The sequence below is a fragment of the Rattus norvegicus genome, chromosome 8, assembly GCF_021556685.1.
Source record: "Rattus norvegicus strain SHRSP/BbbUtx chromosome 8, alternate assembly SHRSP_T2T, whole genome shotgun sequence".
NCBI classification, from domain to species: domain Eukaryota; kingdom Metazoa; phylum Chordata; class Mammalia; order Rodentia; family Muridae; genus Rattus; species Rattus norvegicus.
In genome coordinates this window covers 78,751,491-78,778,386 of record NC_141541.1, presented here as the reverse complement: position 1 = coordinate 78,778,386, position 26,896 = coordinate 78,751,491, and the positions used below count along the sequence as shown (strand labels likewise).

Genomic DNA, 26,896 nt, shown 5'->3' with positions numbered 1-26,896 from the left:
CACCAACTGAGCTACATCCCTTGGCTCTTCCACCACTAACCTTTGAATGGACTTTAGTGATGGTTATAGGAACCTCAAGAAATGATGATGCTTCTGGGACACAGTCTAGAATCACCTGGGAAGGGAGTCTTAAATGTGGGATTATCTAGATAAGGTTATGCAGGACAAGCATATCTGGGGCAAGTGTATCTTGTTTATGCTAATTGAAGCGGAAAGACCTGTCTACTATGGGTGTCACCATTCCCTGGCAGGAGATCCTGGGCTATATTGCAGTAGAAAAAGTCAGCTTACCGCAGGCATGCGTGCATCCATTCACTGCCCTCTGCTACTGACTGGATGTGGTATGACTAGCAGCTGCTTTTCCTGTTCCCTTGACTTTCTAGCAGTGATGGACTGTGAACTCAATGAAGCCTTTCTTCCTGAGGCTGCTTTTGTTCTGGTATTTAATCACAGCAACAGGAAAGAAAATGAAGGTGATGTCAAACTTCAGGTCCAGTAATTTTTCCAACTTAAAAAGCAATGTCCTGGGGCTGGGGATTTAGCTCAGTGGTAGAGCGCTTACCTAGGAAGCGCAAGGCCCTGGGTTCGGTCCCCAGCTCCGAAAAAAAGAACCAAAAAAAAAAAATAAATAAATAAATAAAAGAACCAAAAAAAAAAAAAAAAAAAAAAAAAAGCAATGTCCTTACTCTACAGCCCCAGGGCTAAGGGGACAGAATTACTCAGGGCTTTGTTGGGCTGCCCCTCACATGAAGGTACTCCCTAGGGTTTCAGCCCATATCTTCATCAAGTATAGATAAAAGTCTCCATGATTCCCCAGTAGACTTCTGGTAAATTTGTAAAGTATAAATGTGCATGCATGGCTATTTCTGGGGAATCTGGGTCCTACAGTATAGCCATTTCTCTTGTCTCATTGTCCCCTGTTTCCTCAGCAACTCTTGGACTTCCAGCTTCTATCCTGGAATTCCCCATGTGTCACTGGCCTGTTTGGTGTAATCTAGTTGAGGACACAGTGGCCTGAGCTTCCCTTATAGCACAAACAAGTCCCTTTGAGGCTTACAGTATTTCTAACTGAGATGATCATTAACCTCGTTGACTTGATGGGATCTGTAGTAGCCATGGAAACAAATCTCTGGGCATGTCTAAGTGGAATTATTTAGGTTACTAGAGATGGAAAGACCCAGCCTACATGTGAGGGACACCATTTCATGAACTCAAGTGTCAAACGACATAGAAAAAGAAAGGTAAGCCCCATCAAACATTGCTCCCAGCTTTTTGACTGGATACTGTGTGACTAACTGCCTTAAGCTCCTACCACAGTAACGTCCCTTCCACAGTGGAACTCGGAGCCAAACTAACAGGTTCCTTCTTTAGGGTACGTCTCAGGTATTTTGTTGTAGTAAGGAGACAAATAATTAAAACAGTAACTTTGGGCAGATTTTGTCAGAGGTTTTGTTACTTAAAAGCAACTTAACTAGTCTGGGCCTTTGACCTTGTAGAGAGGCAAAGAGGACAGGAAGCCATTCTGTCCAGTGACATTTTATCAAATAACTGAATCCATGAGACAAGCAGGTCAGGTTGATGGAGAAGGTGAGATGTGTAGGGGGCAGGCTTCCCCGGGAAGCGGGGTGGGGGGGTGGGGGGCGTCCCATGAAAAGCATGAGGCAGAGTTGCGCCAGCATCGGCTGTGCGGCGGCGCTGCAGCTGGCAGAGGCATGATGGGAGGAAAGGCGTGGCCACAGTTGGTACTCACAGACTCCGGGGCTTTGATGAACACTTTACTCCTCCCGAGCTGGAACTGGTCGCTGTCCATGTTGACAGACTGTAGCAGATGGAGGACACCTTGTTTCTCATCTCCTCTCCACACAGGCCAGGTAGCTTTGGTCAGAATGGCATACCTGTGAGGGTGAGAGGGGGAAGAGGTCTTGCTTAAGGTAGATCCTGGGCACTTGGTGGGGCAAGAGGGGCCTTGAAGGCAAATGCACCACTGTGGGCCTGGGTTCCTGTACTGGCTGGTTTTGTGTCTCAACTTGACACAAGCTGGAATTATCACAGAGAAAGGCGCCTCGGTTGCAGAAATGCCTCCATGAGCTCCAGCTGTAAGGCATTTTCTCAACTGGTGATCAAGGGGGAGGACCCAGCCCATTGTGGGTGGTGCCGTCCCTGGGCTGGTAGTCTTGGGTTCTATAAGAGAGCAAGCTGAGCAAGCCAGGGAAAGCAAGCCAGTAAGAAACATCCTTTCATGGCCTCTGCATCAGCTCCTGCTTCCTGACCTGCTTGAGTTCCAGTCCTGACTTCCTTTGGTGATAAACAGCAATGTGGAAGTGTAAGCTGAATAAACCCGTTCCTCCCGGACTTGCTTCTTTGTCATGATGTTTGTGCAGGAATAGAAACCCTGACTAAGACAGTTCCCTCAACTCCACTCAATGACAGGTGATGGAGCTCAATGACCAGAAATTTCTTCCACTTCTGGGCTGTTACAGTATGGCTGCCTCTCCCTCCCTATCCTGGTGTTTCATGATCTGGTGAAGACCCACTTTCTTTTTCTCTTGATATCTAAAGGTTCCCATAACATTCTCCAGACAAAGCAAAATGTTATTATTTTTCTTCTTAAACATAGTCCATTCAGACTTCAGCACACTTAACAGCACAAAAAGTTTTACAAAGCTAGGCTACAAAGATGACTTAGTTGGTAAAGTGCTTGTCATGTGAATCTATGAAAAAGCCAGGCATGGCGGTGAACACCGTGATCCTAACTTGGGGAAGAGGAGGCAGGAGGGTCCTAGAAGTTATTGGGCAGCAGAGCTTCCTTGGTCAGAGGTAGGCCAACCAAAGATCCCATTTTATAAAACAGTGTGAGGGAGAGGGTGGATGGGCTGATGGCTCAGCAGCTCAAATCCCAGCCGAGAATGCTTGCACCTGTGTCAGAGCCCTGGGAGCCACGGGTGTTTATGAGCTGGGTTCTAGGAGCTGAGCTCTGGTAGAACAGTGGGTGCTTTTACCCTCTGAGCCTCAGAGATTTTCTTTTTTCTACCTCTTTCTCCTCTTCCTCCTCCTCTCTCTCTCTCTCTCTCTCTCTCTCTCTCTCTCTCTAAGATTTATTTATTTACTATGTATACAGTGTTCTGCCTACAGGAATGTCTTCACACACACCAGAAGAGGGCACCAGATCTCATTATAGATGGTTGTAAGCCACCATGTGGTTGCTGGAAATTAAACTCAGGACCTCTGGAATAATATTGCTCTTAACCTCTGAGCCATTCCCCAACGTTTTATTTCCTTTAAATTTATTTATTTATTTATTTATTTATTTATTTATTTATTTATTTATTTTTTGTGGTACTAGTGACTGAACCCAGAACGGTACAAGCCAGCCAAGAACTCTACTGCTCTATGCCCAGTCTTGGTTTTGTTTTTATTTTTCCTCTCCTTTTCTTTTTTTCTAATTAATTATGCCTTTTAAAAAGATTTTTTATAAATATTGTTTAACATATTTTTAAGAAATATGCATGAGTAATTTTCTTACACATACATATGTGTATCAATCGCCTGGTATCCTAGGAGAGAAAAGAGCATGTCACTATGGATGCTGGGACCTGAACTTGGGTCCTCTGTAAAAGCAGCAAGTGTTGTTCTTAACTGTTGAGTCATCTCTCCAGCCCTCACCAAGCCTGGTTTTATGCAATGCTGGAAACTGAACCCAGAGCTCCTTCTATGCTAGGCAAGCACTCTACTAACTGAGCTATTTGCCCACTGTTCCTGATAACCTGTTTCTTAAGGGAAATTAAACACACAGAATAATCCCTTAGAAGGATCAAGGAAGCTAGAATAACTTCAGATTTTAAGAACACTCAATTTATCATTTTCAAAACATGTAACACAGGGCGAGACCAATTAAACATAGTTCTATCAAATACACTCTTAGGGGAATATAAAAATCAGTTTAAACATGAGCTGAGCCTGGTGACCATGCCTTTAATCCCAACACTCTGGGAGGCAGAGGCAGAGGCAGAGGAAAAGGAGTGGAAGAGGAAGAAGGAGGAGGATCTCTGTGAGTTCAAGGCCTGCTTGGTCGACATAGCAAGGACTACATAGAGATACTCTAAACATGAATTCTGCAAAGTGTTTGAAATTAAATGCCCTAGATTACTTTTTAGTCAGGTCTAGCCCCATCCCTTCCATGTCATAATTGTTGTAAATCCTTGAACCTGGTGGTCCACTCCACAGATGGTTTACTAACTCTGTGACACATTCTATAATAAATCTTTCATAAAAAGACAAAAATTCCCCGCCCCCCCCAAAGAAGGGGGAAGAACATGAACATTTCTCCAAAGAGGAAATACCAATGCCCGGTGAGCTCATGAAAAGTTTTGAATATCCTTTGCCATCTGGGAAATGCAAATCCAAACCAGTGATTTGCCACTTCACTCCCACTAGCAAGGTTAGTCAGATATTAGCATATGCTGGCACAGGCTGGGATAAAATGGAACCCTCAAACTCCGTGGGTGCAGATGCAACATGGTGCACCCACGTGGGAAAAAGCCTGGCAGTAAGTCCGAGAGTGAATCATGGAGGTGCCATGTGACACAGCCTTCCCATTCGAGGTCTACATCCCCGAGATCTGGAACGGACGTCCTCTCCAAGGCCTAGAACAGAACTGTCACAGCAGCATTCTTCATAGCGACCCCAAATGGAAGCAACCGCTATTTACCAACTGAAGAATGAGTAGGTAAAGCGTGGTATGGCCACACAGTCGCGCACTAGTCACCAATGGAGGAGTGGGAGATGTAGACATAGTACACCGTCGATGACTCTTGAAAACACCAAGGTGTGAGAGCAGCCAGTCAGGAGGACATCTATGTGACACAGGCAATGGACGGTGACAGAAAGCAGGTGGGCGACTGCCTCCAGGGGGAAGCCTGACTTCTTTTCAGAGCAATAAAATACTCTAAAATTAGTTGTGTAATGGATGTCTGACTCTGCGGCTACACTGAAGTCTGTTTGGCATGGGATAGATGGATGAATACGCTCATTTGGACAAGGAAAAAAAAAACCCAAAAAACAACAAGCCAACAAACAAAAAACCCAGAGTCTGGCATTAACTGATTGGATACCTCTGTAGAAATTTCTGGAAGACACGCCGATAAGCATAACCAGCCCTTCTCACTCGGATGTTTTCCTTGAGACCCAGGTACTCCACTTGATGCTTCACTCTAAAAAGAAGATGGAGCACAGAGGTTACTGAAAGATTCTGTTACCACCTCAACAGCTTTCTCCCCCAACTACCTCCCTCCACGCCCCAGCCCCACAACTGCTAGTACCAAGCTGCAGAGAGCGTTTTTACAAGACTGCAATAGTGTTCAAGCTGAGCTCTATGATATTAACGGAAAACTATTATGAACTACTTCCGTCATACAAGAGGACATTACACATCTATTTTACAGAATTCTAACAAAATAAAAACCCAAAGTTAGGCATGAAGACGGTGCCCATAACCCTAGCTACGTGAGAGAGAGAGAGGTGAGATGATCCAACCCATCGAGCACAGAAGTTCAAGGCCATCTTAGACAGTACAGTGAGATCCCATCTCAAAATAACGATCTGGTGAGAGGGCTCAGCAGACAAAGGCGGTTGATTGCCTTCAAGCCCGATAACTTGAGTTCCATCCCTGGAACCCACACACGAGAGAAAAGAGAGACTTGAAGTTGTCCTTTGCCCTCCATCCATATGCCCTGGCACTCATGTGTACCTCCCTTTGAATAAACAAATAAATGTAAACACTAAAAATAATCGATAAAAATAAATCTCCATACACTTGACATTTGGACTACAAACAAAGTATTATTTTTTTTAACAAAATAAAGAAGATGCTGAATCAAGGGCTATTGGGGCTATTTTTATCATTAAACTTTAATATCATTCTGGACTCGAGACTACATTTCTAAGATTTTTCAAATGATCAAGTTAATATGTCTCACTGCATAGCTCTGGCTGGCCTCGAGCTCACACAGGCTCACCTGTTTGTCTCTTTGGTGTTACTAGTTTATTTGTTCATTTGTTTGTTTGTTTGAAGGAATAATGGAAATCTAGCATGTTTCCAAGGGTCTAGCTTCAGCCAGGCCTGGCAGTACAGACCCAGCCCATCTCAGTAGAGGGGATGATTACACAGGCTGTACTGTCTGTTGTGATGGCTCTCTTTCTAGCCATGGATTTACAACCTGGGCTTTCATAGGTTTTCTTGAAACCTGATTGGCAGTGTAGAGTTTTTCCTCTGAGCCATAAGAGCAAACTCCTTCGGGACAACTCTTCTTCCTTTTTCCATTTTTTGTGTGCATGTGCACGTGTGTGTGCACACGTGTGTGTATGTGTGTATGTGTGTGTGTGAGAGAGAGAGAGAGAGAGAGAGAGAGAGAGAGAGAGCACGTCTATGTCGCATGTGCACGTGTGTGTGGCTGCTCAAGGTTGATGTCGGACTTCATCTTCTATCTCTTTTCCACCTCATTCAATGAGGCAAGGTCTCTTACTAAAACCCAGAGCATGTGGACATGCCTAGTCTCTCTAGCCAGCTTGCTCTTGGGAATCTCCTGTCTCTGCCTTCCTAGGCTGCAATTACAAGCAGGCTGCCACATCCAAATGGCATTTATTCTGCTTTGGGGAGCTGAACTCCAGTTCTTCTGCTTAGACAGCAAGTACTTTGACCATACAGCCATCTCTCCAGCCCCAGGACAAATGACTCGACTCTTACAGTCTTTATATGAAAATACTGTGTGTACATTCATGGTACATTTCCCTTGATTAGAAGCAGAGACACTCTAAAAACTTTATTTGAAAAAATAGCTTCCTTTTCCCCTTTCTCCAAATACAAACTCACTATTGTCCTTTTAACAAATAAGAAAAAAAACACAGAAGCGCCCATTTATCTCTCTTTTTTAGAAAACATTTGTTTGTATGTATGGGCACTGTGTGTATGCAGTACCTGAGAAAGACAGGAGAGGGCACTAGAGCTCCTGTAACTGGGTGTTGGTGCCTGAGCCTGGGTTCCCCCTGCCAGAGCAGCAGGGGCTGTAACTGCTGAGCTATCTCATCTCTCCAGCGCCGAGATGCCTACTTCTGATGTCCGCTGCTTTCAGTGAGCAACTCACAAACACCGGCTCCTCTCTGAGGCTCAGGCAGGGCACGCATCACATACCGATTTACCACGCACAGGCCTGGCCCATGAATCACACAGGGACGAATATTCCCTCTGTGAAGACATGGCTTCACAGGCTGGTGAGCTGGCTCAGCATATAAAGGCACCTGCTGCCAAACCTGATGGCCAAAGCTCGATTTCTGACATGGATGAGGTTTGTGAGTACTGACACACTATAGACTTGTCCATCCAGGGGTGGGTGGGTGGGGAGGCCAGCGGTTAATCCTGGGACGTTGCCCTTCATCCGTTATTCACCTTACTTTTGAGACAGGGTCTCTCACTGAATCTGGAGCTTGCTATTTATTGGTCCCTCTGGAGCAGCTGTGAGCACACAGCATGGATGCTGGGAACTGAACTCTGGTCCTCTGGAAGAGCCATCATCATTCCAGCCCCTAAGAGCTGCCTCCTCAGTGCTGTCGTGTTAGGTTATAGGTGGACACCAATCAGCCCAGCTTTCATGTGGATGTGGGAATCCAAAGTGCTATCTTAATGTGAGACTACGCAAGTAGCCCCCTCTCGGGCCTGAATCAAGTTAGATTTTTCTGAAGTGGCATCAAGGTCCAGGAAATTTCTTACACAATTCTTCTGCCGTGTGACAATCAACCTAGCAAATCAAATCCCGGAAGGTGTAAAAGAACTCTGAGGCACCAAGGACCCAAGTTGCTTCTCTGGAGCATCACGATGGGTAGGCATTGGATTGCCACAGTCCAGCTGTTCCCCCTGGGACAGCATCTCCACCCCGTGGGAGGAGTCACGCCCACGGCTGTCTTCACTCCTCCACATTCTCACTTGAGCAGGCCACAGCCTGAGAACATTGTTTCAGAACCCAGGGCCAGCCACTTCGCCAGAAGCCAAACAAAAACACATTTCAACAGGAAAAGAAAAACCCCATACCTCATAAACTTGTGGAATGAGTAACCCACCAAGCACTTCAATTGAGCGTGTAATTCCCACCAGCAGCTCAGCCCTCCAAACTCACAAGGGAGTGAAGCCATCTGTGATTAAAGCTATGGGGGAGCTGTCCCGCTGGAAATATGAACCAGCCCTCATCAGCGCTCACCCTGAGCCTTCTTAAACCATGACATGGGGATGCTCACTGTGCTCTTGCTGAAACTCAGCTAATGGTCATAGGAGGAGAATAAAGAGGAGAAGGAGAGAGAGGAGAGGATGAGGAGGTGGAGAAGGGGAGGAGGAGGCCACAGCGTGAAAAGCACCACTCTGAAATCCTATAAGATTGTAACATATTTTTTATTTTCTGGTATTCCAGTGAATCACGTTGAAAGGAGAGGGAGAAGGAAAGGGGAGGAAGAAAGGGGGAAGAGTGGGGCAAGAGGGAGGGGGAGTCCACACATGCTATACAAACTACGCCACCATTCAACCTTGGGCATCATCCTCAGGAACACCATCCACAATGAGACGGTGTTTCTCACTGGTTTGGAGATCACCATTATGCTAGGTGGATTGCCCAGCAAGCCCCAGGGATCTCCCTGACTCTGCCTCCCCAACTCTAGGATCAAAAGCAAATGCCACTATGCTCAGAATGTTTACATAGGCAGTGGAAATCAAACCCAGGTCTTCATGTTCGCAAGGTAAACACTTTAACAGACTGAGCCATCATGCCAGCCCGAATCAAGGTGGACTCTGTGTACAGGAAGCATCAATGTTGGGGAAGGGTGAAGTAGAAGTGACTAATCAATCTCTATAAGAAAACCACTTAGCAGGGCTGGAGAGATGGCTCAGTGGTTAAGAGCACCCGACTGCTCTCCCAGAGGTCCTGAGTTCAGTTCCCAGCAACCACATGGTGGCTCACAACCATCTGTAAAGAGATCCGATGCCCTCTTCTGGTGTATCTGAAGACAGCTACAGTGTACTTATATATAATAAATGAATAAATCTTAAAAAAAAAAAAAGAAAACCACTTAGCAGGGCTATTTACCTGAGTTTGGGGAGTGGTACCTTATTTGTAAGACAAATAAGGTTTTATTTTTCTAGATTTATTTTTTTATTTGTGGTGTGTGTGTGTGTGTGTGTGTGTGTGTGTGTGTGTGTGTGTGTATAATGTGGGTATTAGTACAGGTGCCCACAGAGGCCAAATGTGTTGGATCCCTGGTGGTTGCACAGGGTATGATGTGGTGCTGGGAACAAACCTGCGTCTTCTATAAGAGTAGTACGTACTCTCAACCACTAAGCCATCTGTAGTCTCAAGAAAAATGCTTTTATTTATTGGAAAGAGGTGGGAGAGCTTGAAACGGAGAAAGGGTGGATGTAGGTATCCCATAATAGTACTTCTGTTGCCAATGTTTTCTCTGAGGTTGCCCATGACGCCACCCTTCCGTGTGCATGAGCCCATGTATTTGTACATGTGAATGGGTGGGCTGTACACACATCAGTACATGTTAGAGATAGAGCAGACCATGGACAAGAGATCTCACTGGTAGGCATTCTGTCCTAGAGCCTGTGCTTAAATGAGCCAGAAGCTGGCAAGGTGGACGACGTGGCTCACACAAACCAGTTATTAAGGGGTAGCTACAGGACACAGTTCTGAATCCCAGTCTAGTCCCGGATTCGACACCACCATGGCACTTTAGGTCTAGGGAAATGGCTTATATAATAAAGCGCTTGCCTTACAAACATGAGAGCCATGGTCCGATCCTCAGCTAGGCTGAGCACGGGTGCACATGCTTTTAATCCTGGTACTCTGGAGCTTGGGAGGCAGAGACAGGTGAATCCCTGTGAGTTTGAGGCCAGCCTGGTTTACAGAGAGTCCAGTCCATCCAGAGGTACCTAATAAGACCCTGCGGCTGCTTCAGCCATGGTGGCGCACCCGCTCCACCATGCCTGGTCTATGCAGTGCTGGGAATCAAAGCCTCACCAGGGCCTTGCACATTCTAGATAACCACTCTACCCACTCAGCCACACATCTGCCCATCCCCTGTTAAGAATGAAAGCACACTGATGGGCCAGTGTGTTTCTTTTGTTCCTTGCTATCTATCTTTCCCCATCTACAGAAGCTTAAGTGTCAAACCATCCATCTGCCATTGCTCAGCCCGGGGCTTGAGGGCAGCATAGGAAAGGGGCTCACAGCTGAGTATGTCTCAGAGGACATCCTCACCTGTAAGCCTGGTCTTCCCATCATGACCTTTGGCTTAGTCACTTGACAAAATTCAGTCTTCCTTCCTCCCAGATGGGAACCTTGCACACTGGTAGGGTTCGCGCCTAGCCTGGTGACGTGGTGATGACACAGGGTACGCTCTTAATAGTTATAACCCCCCACCCCCCCTTCAGCCCTTCCTGTACTCCCAGGGGACAGTAAGATCAGGCCTTATAGGAACAGTCCCTGGATTTCCCAGCTGGAGACAGATATTTTTAAAAAATATATTTTAATTTTTATTTTATGCGTATGACTGTTTTGCCTACATGTATGCATGCGTCAGATGCATGCCTGGTGCCTGCAGAGGTTTGAAGATGGAGTTAGAGCCCCTGACACAGATTATGGATGGTTCTGAGCCACCATATGGGAGCTGGGAATCAAACCTGGGTCCTCTGCGAGAACAGCAAGTGCTGTAAACTGGAGAGTCTTCTCTTGAGCTCCCGGAGGCAAATCTTACCTCCTTAGTCAACATGTTCACAGCTGTCAACTCATTTCACCTTGCATGGGTCTGTGATGGTTTGCACATGCTTGGCCCAGGGAGTGACACTATTAGAAGGTGTGACCTTGTTGGAGGAAGTGTGTCACTGTGGAGGTGGGCTTTGAGAACCTCCTTCTAGCTGCCTGAGGATGCTCAGTCTGTTCCTGCCTTCCTTCAGGTGAAGATGTAGAACTCAGCTCCTCCTGCATCATGACTGCCTGGATGCTGCCATGTTCCTGCTTTGTTGATAATGGACTAAGCCTCTGAACCTGTAAGCCAGCCCCAACTAAATGCTGTCCTTTATAAGAGTTGTATTGGTCATGGTGTCTGTTCACAGCAGTAAAACCCTAACTAAGACAGGGCATCCCCCAAATGCCCTTGCAGGCAGAAGGGTGACACAGGCTTCTTCAGGCACTAGGGCACCTGAACACTCCCGGTCCGTCCATCTCCTGTAGCCTCATCCCTCCTTCATGCTGTTCTTCTATGGGGTACTCAGGACATCAAGCCAGTCTGAGGGTCTTCAAGGGCTACATAGTATCTGGCGGGTCACTCTTGTCCCACACCCCTGGCCATCCCTTGCAACCCCAAGCTAAACATCCCACATAGACCATACAATGAACATGTAAACACACCTCTAAACACACACCTCTAAACAAAGCCTCAAGCAATATTAAAACAGAGGGACTCTTCTGGAACTAAGAAGAACACCTCCACCAGACCAGCCCAGATCAACACTGTAATTAATTCTGAATGGAATGATACTGCTAACAAGTTAAGGAAAGACAAAATGAGGTGAACTATTACCCAGATGCTGTCAAGAAAAATCAAAGAGACAGGAAGCACGAAGCACGCATGCATCCTCCTACGCCCTGAGGCAGAGGTGATGGCTCGCTCAGCCCACCGCAGCTGGCCTCTCCCTCCGCTCTCCCCTGTAACATACCTGCTCTCCTCCCAGTCTTTGGGCTTCTTGGTTTCGTTCGGTTTTATGCAGCGAATGTAGTGGGGTGTACATTTCATCAGGGTGCTCACGAGGTCATTGGCTTGTTTCTGGTGGGAAGAAGAGCAGTTGGAGATAAAGAACTCTACGGCAGATCAGCTTCCAGAGGAAACCCGCAGAACCCCAGCATGGGGCACATGGCTAGCAACGAATGCCATGTTGATCCTCATGACACCGGAGCCACACGCCCAGAATAGCTTTAACGTTCTGCTGACTTTTATGATGATCTTTATCACGCTTGGGAGCTACAAACTTGAAACTGAAAACAATTAGGCATTTTATAGCTAATAAATTAAAAGGTTGTATATCTATATCTAAAACAGGAACCCTTCACATGTGATCATTTCATCAGGAATAATGCCACTATCAACAAATTAACTTCAATTTGTATTGAGATCATTATAAACAGACTTCCGTTAGTGTGTGTGTGTGCGCGTGTGTGCATGTGCGCGCTTTGAGACAGGATCTCAGGTTTCCTAGGCTATTCTCTAATTCACTACCTAGTAAAAGACGACCTTGCACTCCTGATTCTCCTGCCTCAGCCTCCCAAGTGCTGGGATTACAGCCATGCACTACCATGCCTGGTTCTTGATAATTTTTGTTTGTTTGTTTAAAATTAAAAGTATGGATAAAATTTCAAGTTTCTTTCCTGTTAGTAGCATTTATGAAGAATCTCTTAATTGAAATGTGAAAGAGGTTGGGGAAATGGTTCTGCAGTTAAGAGAACTTGTTGCTCTTCCAGAGAGCCTTAGTTCGGTTCCTAGCACCGACACAACTGCCTATAATTCCAGCTCCAAGGGATCTGTAGGCACCTATATACACAGTATACACACATGTGCACGTGCGCGCGCACACACACGCGCACACACACGCGCACACACACACACACACACACACACAATAAAATGATGTAAATTCACAGCAAAACAAAGTGAAATTCATTTAAAAAAAGTCTAATGCAGGAATGTCTTACATGCCATTTTATCCAGTATCTCTTTGATTTCTCCCTTTACAAACCTGCAGGCTCTCTGAAGTTTCCTTGTGGGACTTAACTTACATCTTCACACAACAAAGTGATTCCGTATAAAAATCGTCTATCATTAACTATGCCCTGGGTACCCAGAGTGGGACTTAATTCAAACAGGAAAAGACACACAAATAAAGCTGGGCTTGCTTAGGGTCATTTCAGCTCATGAGAATTGCCCACATAGAAGAAATAGGGGCATTGCTCACGTCAGCAGCCCTGCCACACAGCTGAGCACACCCTGGGGGTCCATGATGCCCCACTTAGGCAAACCCTCCTTCTGAGCAGTCAGCATGCACAGAGAAAACCTCTCAAAGAAAACAGTGGGAAGGCCTGCCAGGAAACCAGAGAGCCATTCCCAGTCGGCTCTGCTGACAAGAGACAGCCCGCTCTCAATTAGGGCTTCTCTGTTTTCAGGCTCTTGGGGAATCTGAAACCCTAAGAAACTGACGGGTAGAGTCAAAGCAGAATGTTCCTGGGTGAATGGAGCTCTTGTGTAAACGTGCAGAAGACAGCATTCTTTGCACTGCCTGAAATCGAGGCCAGAGGTATAGAGGTTACCCCACCATTGCAAGGACTCTGACCACAAAGGAAATGGCCCTTATCTTCTTTGCTGATGAAGGTACTTGCTGATGAAGGTACATTTGGAAACAAGTACCAATCTTTGCTATGTGTCAGAGAGGGACTGCAATCTCTCTGAGCAAAGCTTTACATTGCTTTTTATTCTCTTTTATTTGTACTGAGTGCTTTGCATGCATGTAAATGCATGTACTGTATTTACATAGGTGTATTTGCATGCACAGTGTCCATGGAGGTCAGAAGAGAGTGTTGGGTTCCCCGAGTTATGGACGGTTGTGGGCCACCTAACATGGAGATATTGGGAACCAAACCTGGGTCCTCTAGCCAGTGCTCTCAACTACTAAGCCATCTCTCCAGACCTAATCTTTCTGTGTGTGTGTGTGTGTGTGTGTGTGTGTGTGTGTGTGTGTGTGTGCGCGCGCGCGCGCGCGCTACAGGTCTCTGCATGTAGCCATGTAGCCCCAAGTGTCTTGGAACTTACCATGCAGGCCAGGCTGGCCCCCAAATCACAGAGATCTACCTGCCTCTGCCTCCAAGAGCCACCATACCCAGCTCCCCACTCTTAAGCCTAAATTCCTTGCTCGCTTTCATTTGATATTAATTTTTACTTACTTAAGCAGGTAGCATCATACCACCTTTGCACTACAGCATCAAGAAAGCACGTAGAGGCCAGTGGAACAACTTCACATGTTCCCTGTCATAGTTCTTTTTTTTTTTTTTTTTTTTTTTGGTTCTTTTTTTCGGAGCTGGGGACCGAACCCAGGGCCTTGCGCTTCCTAGGTAAGCGCTCTACCACTGAGCTAAATCCCCAGCCCCCATAGTTCTTTTTATAATAGCCACAGCTCACTGACACCTCACAGCGACCCTGAGCAGTCATGACTGTTACTACTCTAGCTTTTTCAAATGAGAACGCTGAGCCTTGCAGGGAGGAGAATTCCTTGGGACACAGGACAACAAAGGCGAGGCTCGAAACCAAATCCACGTTTGTTTTCTTTTTAATCTCAATGCTTTTTTGCCTTTGTGCAAGTGATATAGAACTGTTTGGTGCGTCAGGAAAGGAATTAACTGGGTGAACTTGGACAAGATAGAACCACCAGGCTGTGGCCTAATTACTTTGAACAACCAGGAATACGCATTAGTTGTAGTTACCCTGAATTTCAATGGCTATGGTAACTCTCCATGTCCCCTGAGCGACTATGAAGCAAGCTGACTTCAGACAGATCTGACTCCAGCCAAGAATGCACTGGTTAGATAGAAAGGTACCCGCATTGTTCATCAGAAGTGGGAATCAAAATACAAAACAAGCCAGGCAGTGAGGAGAAGCTCAGGGTGCTGACCGACTATCCTCTGTTATGTGAAAGGTGTGCAATTCTGAGCTTCAGTTCCTCCAGCTGCTGCCTACACACAGGTGGATAAAACTAGAAAACCTGATGTCTTATTTAAAGGCAGAAACAGATGCCACGGTGCATGGTGCTGTATTTCAGCATCTCCCACTCATAGCTGCAGGTTCACTCAGGTAATGCCCAGTGTGTCTGTCTACCTTGGTCCACTCGGAGCTTGAGTCTGCTCTGTCCAGCATCAACCATTCGCTCTAATCTCTACACCAGCCTCTTCCAATCACAGCACAAAATTAAATGAAGCCTCAGAATCAAGCAGTATTAAATGCAAAATAATTTTATTTAAAATATTAATTTTTTATTTTGTGCATACCAGTGTTTTGCCTGCATGCACGTGTGTGTAAGTATTTTTGGTGGCCAGAAGAGGGACTGGCCACCAAAAATTTAGGTTGCCCTGGGACTGGAGTTATAGATGGTTGTGAGTCGCCATATGGGTGCTGGGAACTAAACCTGTTCTACTCTCCAGCTTCATAGACACAGACACAGTATGTTTTTTAGTTTGGTAAGCCGATATAAGTGCCTATCAAATAACAATTTTCTAATCAAATCTTATAGATCTATTTTATATTTTAAAATAATTAAAACAATAAAATGGGCACCATTAAAACTATCTTCCATATATAATTTTCTATCCGGAAACCTGGAGTCCCTTTCAATATACTCTGAGGATATCTGCCAAATGGTGTAGATATAGAGGGGACAAGGGACTGGGTCATGGCTATGTGTCTTTCAGAGATGTTTCTGGAAGGCATATATAATAAGGAGACAGACCTACAGGAGTAGATCACAAGGCAGATTTGGGTCACAGGATCTATCAGGGTGAGCAGGGTTTGGGTGAGGATACAAGCAGACATCCCTTTAGATAACTAAACTTCAGGCTGACCTCCCTAGATAAAGGTCCCAAATGGGCTATTCTAAACATTCTGTGTAGAGTCCAGAAAGGTGGTAACTTTAAGCTAGACACAAAGGAGAACCAAGAGGCTCCTACCCCCCTGGAGTATTCCAGAACACTTGAAAATGAGTCACTGAAATCTTGGGGGATCTGAGTCCTTGGATCTGAGCTTGACAGTCTCATGACTGGAGTTTCCAGCCCAGAGCTTGTCCTTATCCAGGTCTTTCAGGCTAAGGCATGAGTCAGCCTCCCATGCAGATGTTAGTATCTGAGCCTCAGAAAAATCACATCTGTTCTCTGCCCTCAGCTCTCTGTCCCAGAGACCCAAACCCCATCAGTGTCTTGGAATGGCTCTTTTTTTTTTTAAAAAAGATTTATTTATTATGAAGATGTATGTATTTATTATGTATAGAGCATTCTGCCTGCATGTATGCTTGCAGGCTAGAAGAGGGTATCAGATCTCATTATAGATAGTTATGAGCTACCATGTGATTGCTGGGATTTGAACTCAGGACCTCTGGAAGAGCAGACAGTGCTGTTGGAATTGCTCTTAAAGGACATGATATTCCAGTAACCCAGAGGCCTCTGCCTCCCCTGTGAACACAGTGGCATGGTCAGTGGCATCCTCAGTTAAGAAGGCTGATGCAGGAAGATGGCTGGAGCCCAAGAGCTGATGAACATGACAATATTCCATCTTTGTTCTTTTGAGACAGCCTCATTTTGCAAGCCAGATTGGCCTAGAACTCAAGATCTTTTTGCCTTAGTTGTCTAAGTTCTAGACTATAAGGCAAGGCCACAACCCTGATGAGACCGGGCCACCCACCGCCACCTTCCTGTGACTCAAACCTGTAATCAGCCTGTTTCTACTACCTATATACTGGGATCTTGGCTGTGTGCTACCACACTCAGCTCGAAGCAGCTTAGAATGATCTGGTTGTTGTTTATGGTGCTGGGAATCAAATGCCAAGTATTGATCCGTCTGGATATCCCAGATATCCCACCCTACAGTCAATAGCAAACAAACAACGAATGCACCGCCCACCACCTAATGCCTGACTTCATCCACAGAACGGAAAAGGTCCTCTTATGGAAATGTCCTCTCCTGAGCCAGTGCTTCTGTCCTCAGGAAGGATAGCAGGCACTAGGAAGGTAGGCTTTATCTGTGAAACACACGACAGGAAAGAGCAGAGGGTAGTAACCATAGTAACAACCATGGCGACTTTGATCCTGGTGTCAATCAGGAAGGGGCAGACTTAAGGGCATCACAGAATGGAACACAGAGTGAAGGGTCAATAGAAGTCTAAGGCAGGGAGTGAGTATGTGCACAAAAAATACAGCAGTCGGTAGAGACAAGGGCATGGGCGTGGTGGAGGGAACACACTGCTAGGCGAAAACACTGGAGCAGCCATCGAGCATTTTTTACAGGGTAGGATGCAGGTGCTAATCATCAAGGCCACACCTTGGAGTTGGTGCTACAATTTCTACCTTACTGATAAGCAAGAGAACTTTTTAATTAATAATTCAATATTTTTATGTGTATGTATGCCTATATGAGTTTATGCAAACCCTGTGAGTACAGGAGCCAACAGAAGCTAGAGAGGACCTCAGATCCCCTGGAACTGGAGTGGCAGATAGGTGCTGGGACCCGAACCTGGGTCCTGTGTAAGAAGGGCAAATGCGGGGTTGGGGATTTAGCTCAGCGGTAGAGCGCTTGCCTAGCGAGCGCAAGGCCCTGGGTTCGGTCCCCAGCTCCGAAAAAAGAATGGCAAATGCTCTTAACCACTGAGCCATCTCTTCTGCCTCAGATGCTGAAGTCTTAAATCAAGGGTTGGCAATAACTTAGATAGTAAAGGTTATAGGCAACTGAACTCCAAGTATTAATCACTTGATCTCTTTGATTATAAAACTGGACACATATTTAACTGGTATCATTGTACACACACACACACACACACACACACACACACACACACACACACACAGAGAGAGAGAGAGAGAGAGAGAGAGAGAGAGAGAGAGAGAGAGAGAGAGAAACATTTTTTTTCTCTTTTTTAAAGGCAGGGTCTCATATAGCCCAGATCTGCCTTGAATTTACTATGTAGCCAAGAGATGCCTCTGAACTTAGGATGGTCCCGTCTCCACCAGTGGCAGATTACAGACATTCACCACTATGTCTAGTTTTATGGATTGATAGGGACAAAAAAGACCCAGGGGTCTGTGCACTCAAGACAAGACCTCTACCAACCAAGTGACAATCATCCTCAGCCCTAAAAATTACTTTAGGTATTATCTTCAGAAACTCATCAAGTAATTGTTCAAGTTACAGGATGTTCTAGATTCGAACTCAACACTGCCCTTAGCACCTTTGATTTGGTGATATCATTTGACCAGTTTGTCTGCACTGCACAGCAAGGAGGAGCCTGGAAGACCTAGAGAGGAAGGATGTGCAAGTCGCCCCTAAAGGTGAACTGGGGTTTCTGGCATGTTTCATTCTTGGCATACCTCGAGGGCCTGGCCTGGAAAAACACCGTCAGTATCCAGAACACGATTCTGAACCAGGAAATTCCTGATAGTTTAACATAAATCCTTCCAGATTCACTTTAAAGCCATTTCCTCTTTAAAAGAACTGAGTGGTATGTGCCGGTCATTAAGCCATGAGGTACTTAGTATCCATCTGGAGGATCAGGGTGGCCAAGTCAAATCCAGCCACATCCTGCCACCTTTTTTTTTTTTTTTTTTTTTTTTTGCAAGTAGCCTAACTTGTGAGCATTTCTGTAACCATACCCTACGTGAGCCTGCGAGCCTGACTTTATGGCCCCGGGTGGCAGTTCCTGGTTGTTAGAGAACTCCAGCGCTCTGGGATCCAAAACTTCTCAGAATAGAACCAACCTTTATTTTGCTTCCTGCAGTCGTTGGGCGCCCTTTCTTGTCGGCTTGCAGGTTTTCAGGAAATAAAGACTTTATAAAAGGCCTGGAAGAGGAGAAAGAGGATGGGTCAGCAATCTCTCAGTTCTGTGGGGGCATCTCACGCTGGCCACAGGGAAAACATGTGGCTTATGGTACAAGCCTGCAAGATGTAACTTGGGCAAATGAAAACCAGACAGAAGGCACGAAAGAGAAAGAAATTATAAGATACAAGTATCTCAGAGTCTCAACACCCCTGGAACTGAGGGCTCTCTTAAGGACAACACAGGAGACAGGGAGGGGAAGCCAAATGGGCTTGTGAAGACAAGCTAGTTAGACTGGAGCCCGAGCATGTGTGAGCTCTGCACCTATTTCTGAATCCTCATGGTTGATGGTCACATCTGGAGAGTTCTTTGACGGGGCTTAAGGAAGAGAGTCCTACACATCTTAGGATCTTTGCTTTTGGCTTTTTGAGGCATAGTTTTATATAGTCTAGGCTGACCCTGAACTCCCCATGTAGCCCAGGATGACCCTGAAGTCCCTATCCTATCCCCATTCCCCAGGTGCTAAGATCACAGCCAATCGCCCCATGCTGGGTTATGAGGTGCTGGGGAACAAACCCAGGGGGCTGCACATGCTAAGCAGGCACTGTTCAACCAAGCCACGTGCCCAGCCCGACACTGCAGGGTATTTAGTAGGGTGAGGGGCCTCTGCTTGCTAGAGGACAGTGAGCAACCCTGGCCCCAACTCACTTGACGGAGCACGGGCAGTTTTGAGTGCTGCAGTCACAAGTTACTTATACACATTATATTGTTTACAGAATATGTTCCCTTAATAACTCTAACCGAGCGCCCAACCATCACACAGGGTGGGGACATGTCTAATGACTTTGATGCCCCTGGTGTCTGAACCACAGCTTAGTAAATGTCTCCTAGTTGACTCAGTGAATGAAGTGGCCTACACAAGGTGACAATTGGATGTGCCAACCAAACCCATGCCCCACCCCCCACACCCTGCCCCTGGTGACCTTTGCTCTTTAGAAATTTCCAGGAACTTTCCCTGGCCACCTACCTTTTTTTTTTTTTTTTTTTTTTTTGGTTCTTTTTTTCGGAGCTGGGGACCGAACCCAGGGCCTTGCGCTTCCTAGGTAAGCGCTCTACCACTGAGCTAAATCCCCAGCCCCTGGCCACCTACTGCTAAGCTGACCAGACACATCCATGGGTTTTACAGCAATTGTATTACAAAACAATATGCTGTATCCAGACGACAGGAGTTTATGTGGGCCCATCAATCGCTCTTGTACTTGGCAGGGGTTTTAATAATTAAAAACCATCCCTGAAAGTGAGCCTTCGCCTGGCTACCATAAAACCCACAAGCCAGGACTTGCAGCCTCCCTGACCTTCTCAGAGGAGAGTTCATTGACATTATGCATCTTGAACGGAAAGAAATCTGACATCTCAAAAGTGAGCGTGAGGAGGCTTGGGCAAAGGACAATGGTGGAGCACCAGCATGGGGGTGGGGGGTGGTAGAGCACCAGCATGGGGGTGGGGGGTGGTGGAGCACCAGCATGGGGGTGGGGGGTGGTGAAGCACCAGCATGGGGGTGGGGGGTGGTGGAGCACCAGCATGGGGGTGGGGGGTGGTGGAGCACCAGCATGGGGGTGGGGGGTGGTGGAGCACCAGCATGGGGGTGGGGGGTGGTGGAGCACCAGCATGGGGGGTGGTGGTGGAGCACCAGCATGGGGGTGGGGGGTGGTGAAGCACCAGCATGGGGTAGGGGGTGGTGGAGCACCAGCATAAGAGAGGATGGGAGGGAGCTTTGGGAGCTTTGTAAATGAAGAAAGAGTAGCTCCTCATTGGGGCTAGGAAAGGAAGCCTGGGGGCTGGGGATTTAGTTCAGTGGTAGAGCGCTTACCTAGGAAGCGCAAGGCCCTGGGTTCGGTCCCCAGCTCCGAAAAAAAAAAGAACCAAAAAAAAAAAAAAAAAAAAGAAAGGAAGCCTGTTTTGCTTTCACTGCAGTTAGGGTTTTATCGGAAAGCTGTTGCAATTGTCAGTGGTCCTTTAAGCAGTTATCCCTGGCTAAGGATGCAGCTCAGTGAGCAGACTGCTTGCTTAGCATGCAGGAAGTCCTGGAGTCAGTTCCAGCACCACATACAGGAGTATATAAAGGAGGCCAGCCCGGGAGACACTACCTCGAAGGGAAATAAATAAAAATGAATGCTTGCATGCTGTAGAGGTTCCTACGGGGTTGGCTTTCTCTCTTTCTTTTCCTTTCTCCTTCTTTCCTTCCTTCCCTCTCTTTCTTTCTAAGTAACTTTGTTTCCCGTCCACCTTTTCATTTTGTCCAAGTGTCTTGCAGACTAGCTTGTGATTGCTGGTGGCAGTCCATGCAGTGGCTGAGCAATGTAGACCAGTCCTCAGTGGCCCATACAGAACTGAGGGCACCCATACACTTTCAGACCAGTGACCCCGGAGCTGGCAAGGTCCATTCGTCCTGCAATTCCTCCCTTCTCGAATCCTTCTCAGCAAGCACCTCCTCCATCCCCTCAGGGTCTCTGTAGAAGCAGAGCTTGGGCATGACTTCCCACGGATGCTCACAGGAGATGGTGCTACACATGCTCAGACCTTCCCAGGTCAGCATCGACATCAGATCCTCTGGGTAAGTTCCCTGTTGTTTTTGCATAGGATGGCAATGTCCCCGTCATGTAGAATAGAATCTGTGTTACATAGAAAGATGGTAGGAAGGTTGACATAAGTTGCCTCAGTGAGGGGCTGGTGGTCAATCCTGGGGTCAGCCACCACCAGAAACCATAGTTCCCTGAAGGCTGCTTGGATCTGGTTTGTGAATGTTCCAGGCCTGAAGTGGCCAGGAACTAGAATGGCTCCAACAGCTGCCAAATGCCAGGACAGCTTGCTGGTCAGTGTTCCTGGAGATGATGCTGATGTCAGTGGTGTTCCCAATGGCAGCAAAGACGCTGCCAGCATCAGCTTCTTCCAGGTCCTCCCAGGGTCTTGACGCAGATGCCATCACTGTTCCTCTTGTAGATGTGCGCTACCATCTGGAGATCAAGGGCGGTGACCCTTGAGTGTGATCCTGTGACAAGGAACGTGAAGACACCCTTCACCTTCGTCTGTAGGACATCAAGGGCTCCAGACACTGGGTGAGAGCTTCCCATTACATTACAACAGGAATCAAGAACAAAGCCACAGGAATCCCTCCCCGGACAGCAGGGGAGAAGGTCCTCCCAGGCTTCTCCATCTCCATCGCTTCAGCCATTGAGGCTAATTCGGGTCTTAGGAAGCCACGAGCCACCTTTAAAAATGGAGTGACCATGGATAATCCTTTTGGCTTTGTTCCAAGGGCAAAGTATCATAGAACTAGATTCTTCTACTCTTCCAGGCCATCGCCAATGTGGCCATTCTCCCCACTAACAGTATTGAAGATGATGGAGCCAGGCATACAGACGGCGCTTGGGGAAAGGAAACATTAGGGACAGAAGGAGAGACAAAGACTGGAAGGAGAAAAGCTCTTTTGAAGAAACAGTTAATTTTAAAACCAGACTCAACAGTTCCAAAGGAACCAGATGCTAAATACTCCAATACCACTCTGGTCTGCATGTTGAAACCATCACTGGTTTGTGATGACATGGGGCTGGAGTACTGGCTGTTCTTCTAGAGGACCTGGGTTCAATTCCTAGCACCCACATGGTTGCTCACAATCATCTGTAACTCCGGTTCCAGGGTATCTGAGGCCCTCTTCTGTCTTCTGTGGGTACCAGGCACACACATGGTAAATAGAACACATGCAGGCAAAATACTCATACACATTTTTTAAAACTTCAAAGCTATCCTGCATGCCAGATAAAGGACACTTACAGCTCACTGCTCTGCATGAGCTCAATCAGGTCCATGAATAGCACATCCCGGTTCCTTTCACAGAAGCCATCCATGTCATAGGAAACCTGGCCAAGGATAGAACGAAATCAAATGTTATCCTACATGTTTCTTTGGTGAAAAATATCCTTAAGTGAGCATGGCTATCCTCATGAGAAGGTGGACACTTCTGGCTGTAACCTTTGAGGTTCCACACTCTATGCTGTCACACAAAGGCTATCAGCTGGCTCGGCTGAGCATGACCTACAAATGGTGGGCAATAAAGAGCTGACTCCCCAGATGACCTGTGAGTGGGGCTACAGCTCTCAAGAAGCATAGCCATTTGTCTGTGGATTCCTAAGCATGTCTTGGGCAATACATTAAGTTATTTTTTCCCAAGTTCTGACTAAGGGCAAAACAAGAGAGCCCTCATGCTTACCCATCAAGTAAGTCAAGTGAAACGTGTTAATTGGTCTTAAAAGTGGCACAAGAGCTGTGCCCACTTGCCATGAAACTCATGCTCAGTGACCAGCTGGGAGGGGAGACAGCTCAGGATTTCCATAGGATTAGGAAGCATCCAAGAGCCATGACCCTAAATTCTGTGGTTGGGTTCCCTGTAGGTACGTAGTTACCCGTACACTTTGTAAGGGGGGGGGAAATATTAAAGTGCACACTCTCTCTTGTTTTATAGTCCCAGTGCCCATGGGAAAGTGAAGAAATGTAAATTTGGGATTGCAATTTTCAAGACAAAAACCTATTGCTTCAGCATTTGTGAAATACACCAGGGAGATTTGTGCTTAAAAACGAGCAGCTCGGGGTTGGGGATTTAGGTCAGTGGTAGAGTGCTTGCCTAGGAAGCGCAAGGCCGTGGGTTCGGTTCCCAGCTCCGAAAAAAAGAACCAAAAAAAAAAAAAAAACAAAAAAAAAAAAAACCACACACGAGCAGCTCTATAGACAGTACTTTGTTTTAACTCTTCGAATTCTTTAAAGGTCTTATTTATTGGATGAATAAATAACATGGATGTCTACTGATTCATGGGAAAACAAATCCCACCCCCAAAGGCTCAAACTTGGGAGCTTTTAAAATGGATCAAGTCCAGCCTGTTGAACCATGGCCTTACCTTCCCAGCATAGTGGTGAATAATGAAACCTTGGTTCCAGCTGTTAAAGTGCTCATGGCTCCCAATCTGCATCTGGAGCTTCTGTAGCAGTGTCTGGTCAGCACCCTCACCCACAGCATGCATGGTGGCACACACGTCATCCAGGATGCTCATAATTCCAGGAGGGTTCTAGTGGGACCGAGAAGGCAAGGACCTGGTCACTGACCCCTCCAAATACATAACACCTATGATGCATTCTATGAGGTAGGAGACTACTCCCAAGACCCAGATGCCATCTTGGTCATCAGCCATTCCTTCCAAGAAGAATGCACTTAAAATTCCCAAAGGAGGTTTAATCATTCAGACTTAAAGATGGAGGAAACTCCATTCCCAAGAAGCTAGCTAGCTCTCTAGAGTGCTTTACTTTTATTTTTGGTGTACATGTTCCGGTCTACGTGGGAACAGAATGGGACTGGAGGATGTGGCCCTTCCTATGACTCCTCATTGGCTATGTCATACAACCAAGAGCTATCTTCTAGAATTCAGGAACAACTTCCATTTGCAACTTGGCATTTCATAAACATTCTTACTTACTGTGGCAATAAAAGCCTATTTTATTTTCACAGTACACACTTGCACATTACTAACATTACTGCTAAGACTCTGTGTGGGCCATTCCCTTGTCAGTTGTAAAGCAATGACAATGACATAGGGCCCAGAGAATGAAAGTTCACTTAAGGGTAGACCAGGGAAGGGGACCGCAGGCAATTACTTACGACTTTGCTCTCTATGAGGTCACACACAATTTTATTATTGAAATATTCAATGGGTGTCCATCTTATCCCCTCCTGAACGTATTCTTCCTGGATAACAGAAATTAGAACTTGCATAAACCACCATGAAAACTTGAATTGCTTTCCCCTCCCCAAGAGGTGATAGGAAAGGGACATCTCATAACTTGATAGTTCTCACGGTTTACTTGAGTCATTAAAATTCACACCAAATTGTTTGTTTGTTGTCTGAGATGGTGTTTCATATGTCTCAGGTTGACCTTGAATTCCATATGTATCCAAGGATGACTTTGAACTCCTGATCCTCCTGAATGCATGTGGTGGTTTGAATATGCTTGGCCACGAGAAGTGGCACTATTATGAGGTGTGGCCTTATTGGAGGAAGTGTGTCACTATATAGGCAGACTTTGAGGTCTCCGAGTGCTCAAGCTCCACCCATTGTGGAAGAGAGACATTCTGGCTGCCTGCAGAAGACAGTTTCCTTCTGAGTCTTCAGATTAAAACACAGAACTCTTAATTCTCCAGCACCAGAGTGCCATGTTTCCTGCCATGATGATAGTAGACTGAACTTCTGAAACTGTAAACCAGGTGTCTTTACAAGAGTTGTTTTGGTCATGGTATCTCTTCATAGCAACGAAACTCTAACTAAGACAAGCCACAAGAATGGCCCCATAGACTCATACATTTAAGTAGTTGGTCCCCAGTTGGTAGAACTATTTAGGAAGGATTAAAAGGTGTGGCTTTGTTGGAGGAGGTGTGTCACTGAGAGCTTTGAGGTTTCCAAAGACTCCTGCAATTTCCAGAGTATTCTCTGCCTACTGTGTATGGTTTGAGATGTGAGCTCTCAGTTATTCATGCTGCCATCCCTTCGCTCTGCCGTCATGGGCCCTAAACCTTTGGAGTCATAAGCATAATTAAACGCTTTCTTTTATAAGTTGCTTTAGCAATGGGGTTTTATTGAAGCAATAAAAACATCAGGACCAGATCTTTCTCCTTTCTAGGGCTTTGCATGTGACAGGTAGTCGGGGACCCCATTTCCCTCTGTGTGTTTATTCAGCCTTCCTTCTATCTGCCGTTTCAGTTGATCTCCACTTGGGAATCCAGGTAAATGTATAGTGAGCCTCTTAATGCATACGCCATGCCCAGCAGTCTTAACTCTTCTAATTTTATCTCTCAGTAACAACCTTGCTGTTGTCTAGTTTTTCAAGATATAAAGCCAGGGGTTCTGGAGAGATGGCTCAGAGGTTAAACACACTAGATGGCTTTGTCCAGGTTCAATTCCAAGCACTCTTACAGTAGCTCACAAAAACATTAGAAACTCTAGTTCTTGAGGATCTGATGCCTTCTTCTGGCCTCCATGATCACCAGGAATATATGTAGTACACAGATGTACATGCAGGCAAAATACGCTTACACACACACACACACACACACACACACACACACACACACACACACACACACTAGGAGTTTAACAGAGAATACCAAGCTAGTAATCATTCTGGATGACTCTTTGGCTGATTGTTGATTATTTCAAACAAATCCTATTTAGATTCAACAGAGTGTTTACATACTGGATCTCACTCTACGGCTACCATTGTTTTCTGAGTTTCTCCATCACAAACCTCTTGTAGCCAGGCTGGTCTCGAGTGTATTAAGCCTCATAAAGTACCTATCTATACTAGCCAGACCCTGCCTACCCCCTTCTAACCTAACATCTCTTTGGCCACCTTACTCTGGCCAGTCTTCGGTGGTGGAGAGCTAACATTCCGATCACTAAGTGGTCCCTAGATAGCGTTTGATATGTATAGCTTCTTCCAAGATTGCGTGTGCACCCAGAACCTCAGGATTGAAGGTTTAGAAATAAGGTCTTTGTAGATATGAAAGGAGAGGGAGGTACAGCCTGGAGCAATAGAAGGTAAGATAGAGAGTACACCACAGGCACAGAAGGCCAAGAGCCACCAGGATGTGGCAGAGAAAGAGTGCTAGGATTGTCAGGATTCTCCGGCCAATGTCTGGAGGGGCTTCACTGCAAGGCCTGACTTTAGATTCTTCACACCTGACCATAAAAGAAGTAGTGTCTGCTGCTTCAAATCTCTAGCTTTTACTTTTGATGGTGACTTTGGAAATATGAAAGAACATGGCACCCAGAATTTCAGAGAACCTACACTGTACCTTTAGAAATAAAGTGTAAGCAAGGCATAATTCAAGGAAGAATTCAAATGCCAGTGTTGCTAAAAATACATATACTTGAAGGGGAAGACTGGGGTTGTTTCCCAGACAATGGAGGTTGGAGCGAGGGCTCCCACTGCACCTTGGTCAGTGGGGCAGAGAGTAGCTCACTGTCAGGCCAGCCTCCTAGTTTAACTTGGTGACAGAGAAAGAAACACACAGCAGATGGTATTTGCATTTCAAAGACTGAAATACCGCACAGGCATATGACTTTCCTGCTGACTTCAGTAGGTACATTTCCTAATACAAGACAGAAACCCAAATCAATCATCAAAAGGGAATCTATATCCCTG

The 26,896-nt window shown here is 46.1% G+C and overlaps 1 protein-coding gene and 1 long non-coding RNA gene across 3 annotated transcripts in view; one reads left to right on the top strand and one right to left on the bottom strand.

Moving 5' to 3' along the window:
• Positions 1-26,896, bottom strand: part of Myo1e (myosin IE) — a 193,415-nt gene that overhangs the window by 36,145 nt on the left and 130,374 nt on the right. For both annotated transcript variants that reach the window (XM_087560554.1, NM_173101.2), the window contains 7 exon segments: positions 24,357-24,443; positions 23,602-23,769; positions 22,484-22,569; positions 18,594-18,675; positions 11,756-11,862; positions 5,112-5,210; positions 1,751-1,895 (listed from right to left, as the gene is read on the bottom strand). In XM_087560554.1, the coding sequence (XP_087416680.1) occupies positions 1,751-1,895; positions 5,112-5,210; positions 11,756-11,862; positions 18,594-18,675; positions 22,484-22,569; positions 23,602-23,769; positions 24,357-24,443 (774 nt within the window).
• LOC134480204 (uncharacterized) lies at positions 991-25,296 on the top strand. The gene is made up of 4 exons (XR_015627817.1): positions 991-1,241; positions 10,994-11,086; positions 21,158-21,266; positions 21,653-25,296. It is a non-coding gene; the product is annotated as an uncharacterized LOC134480204 (long non-coding RNA).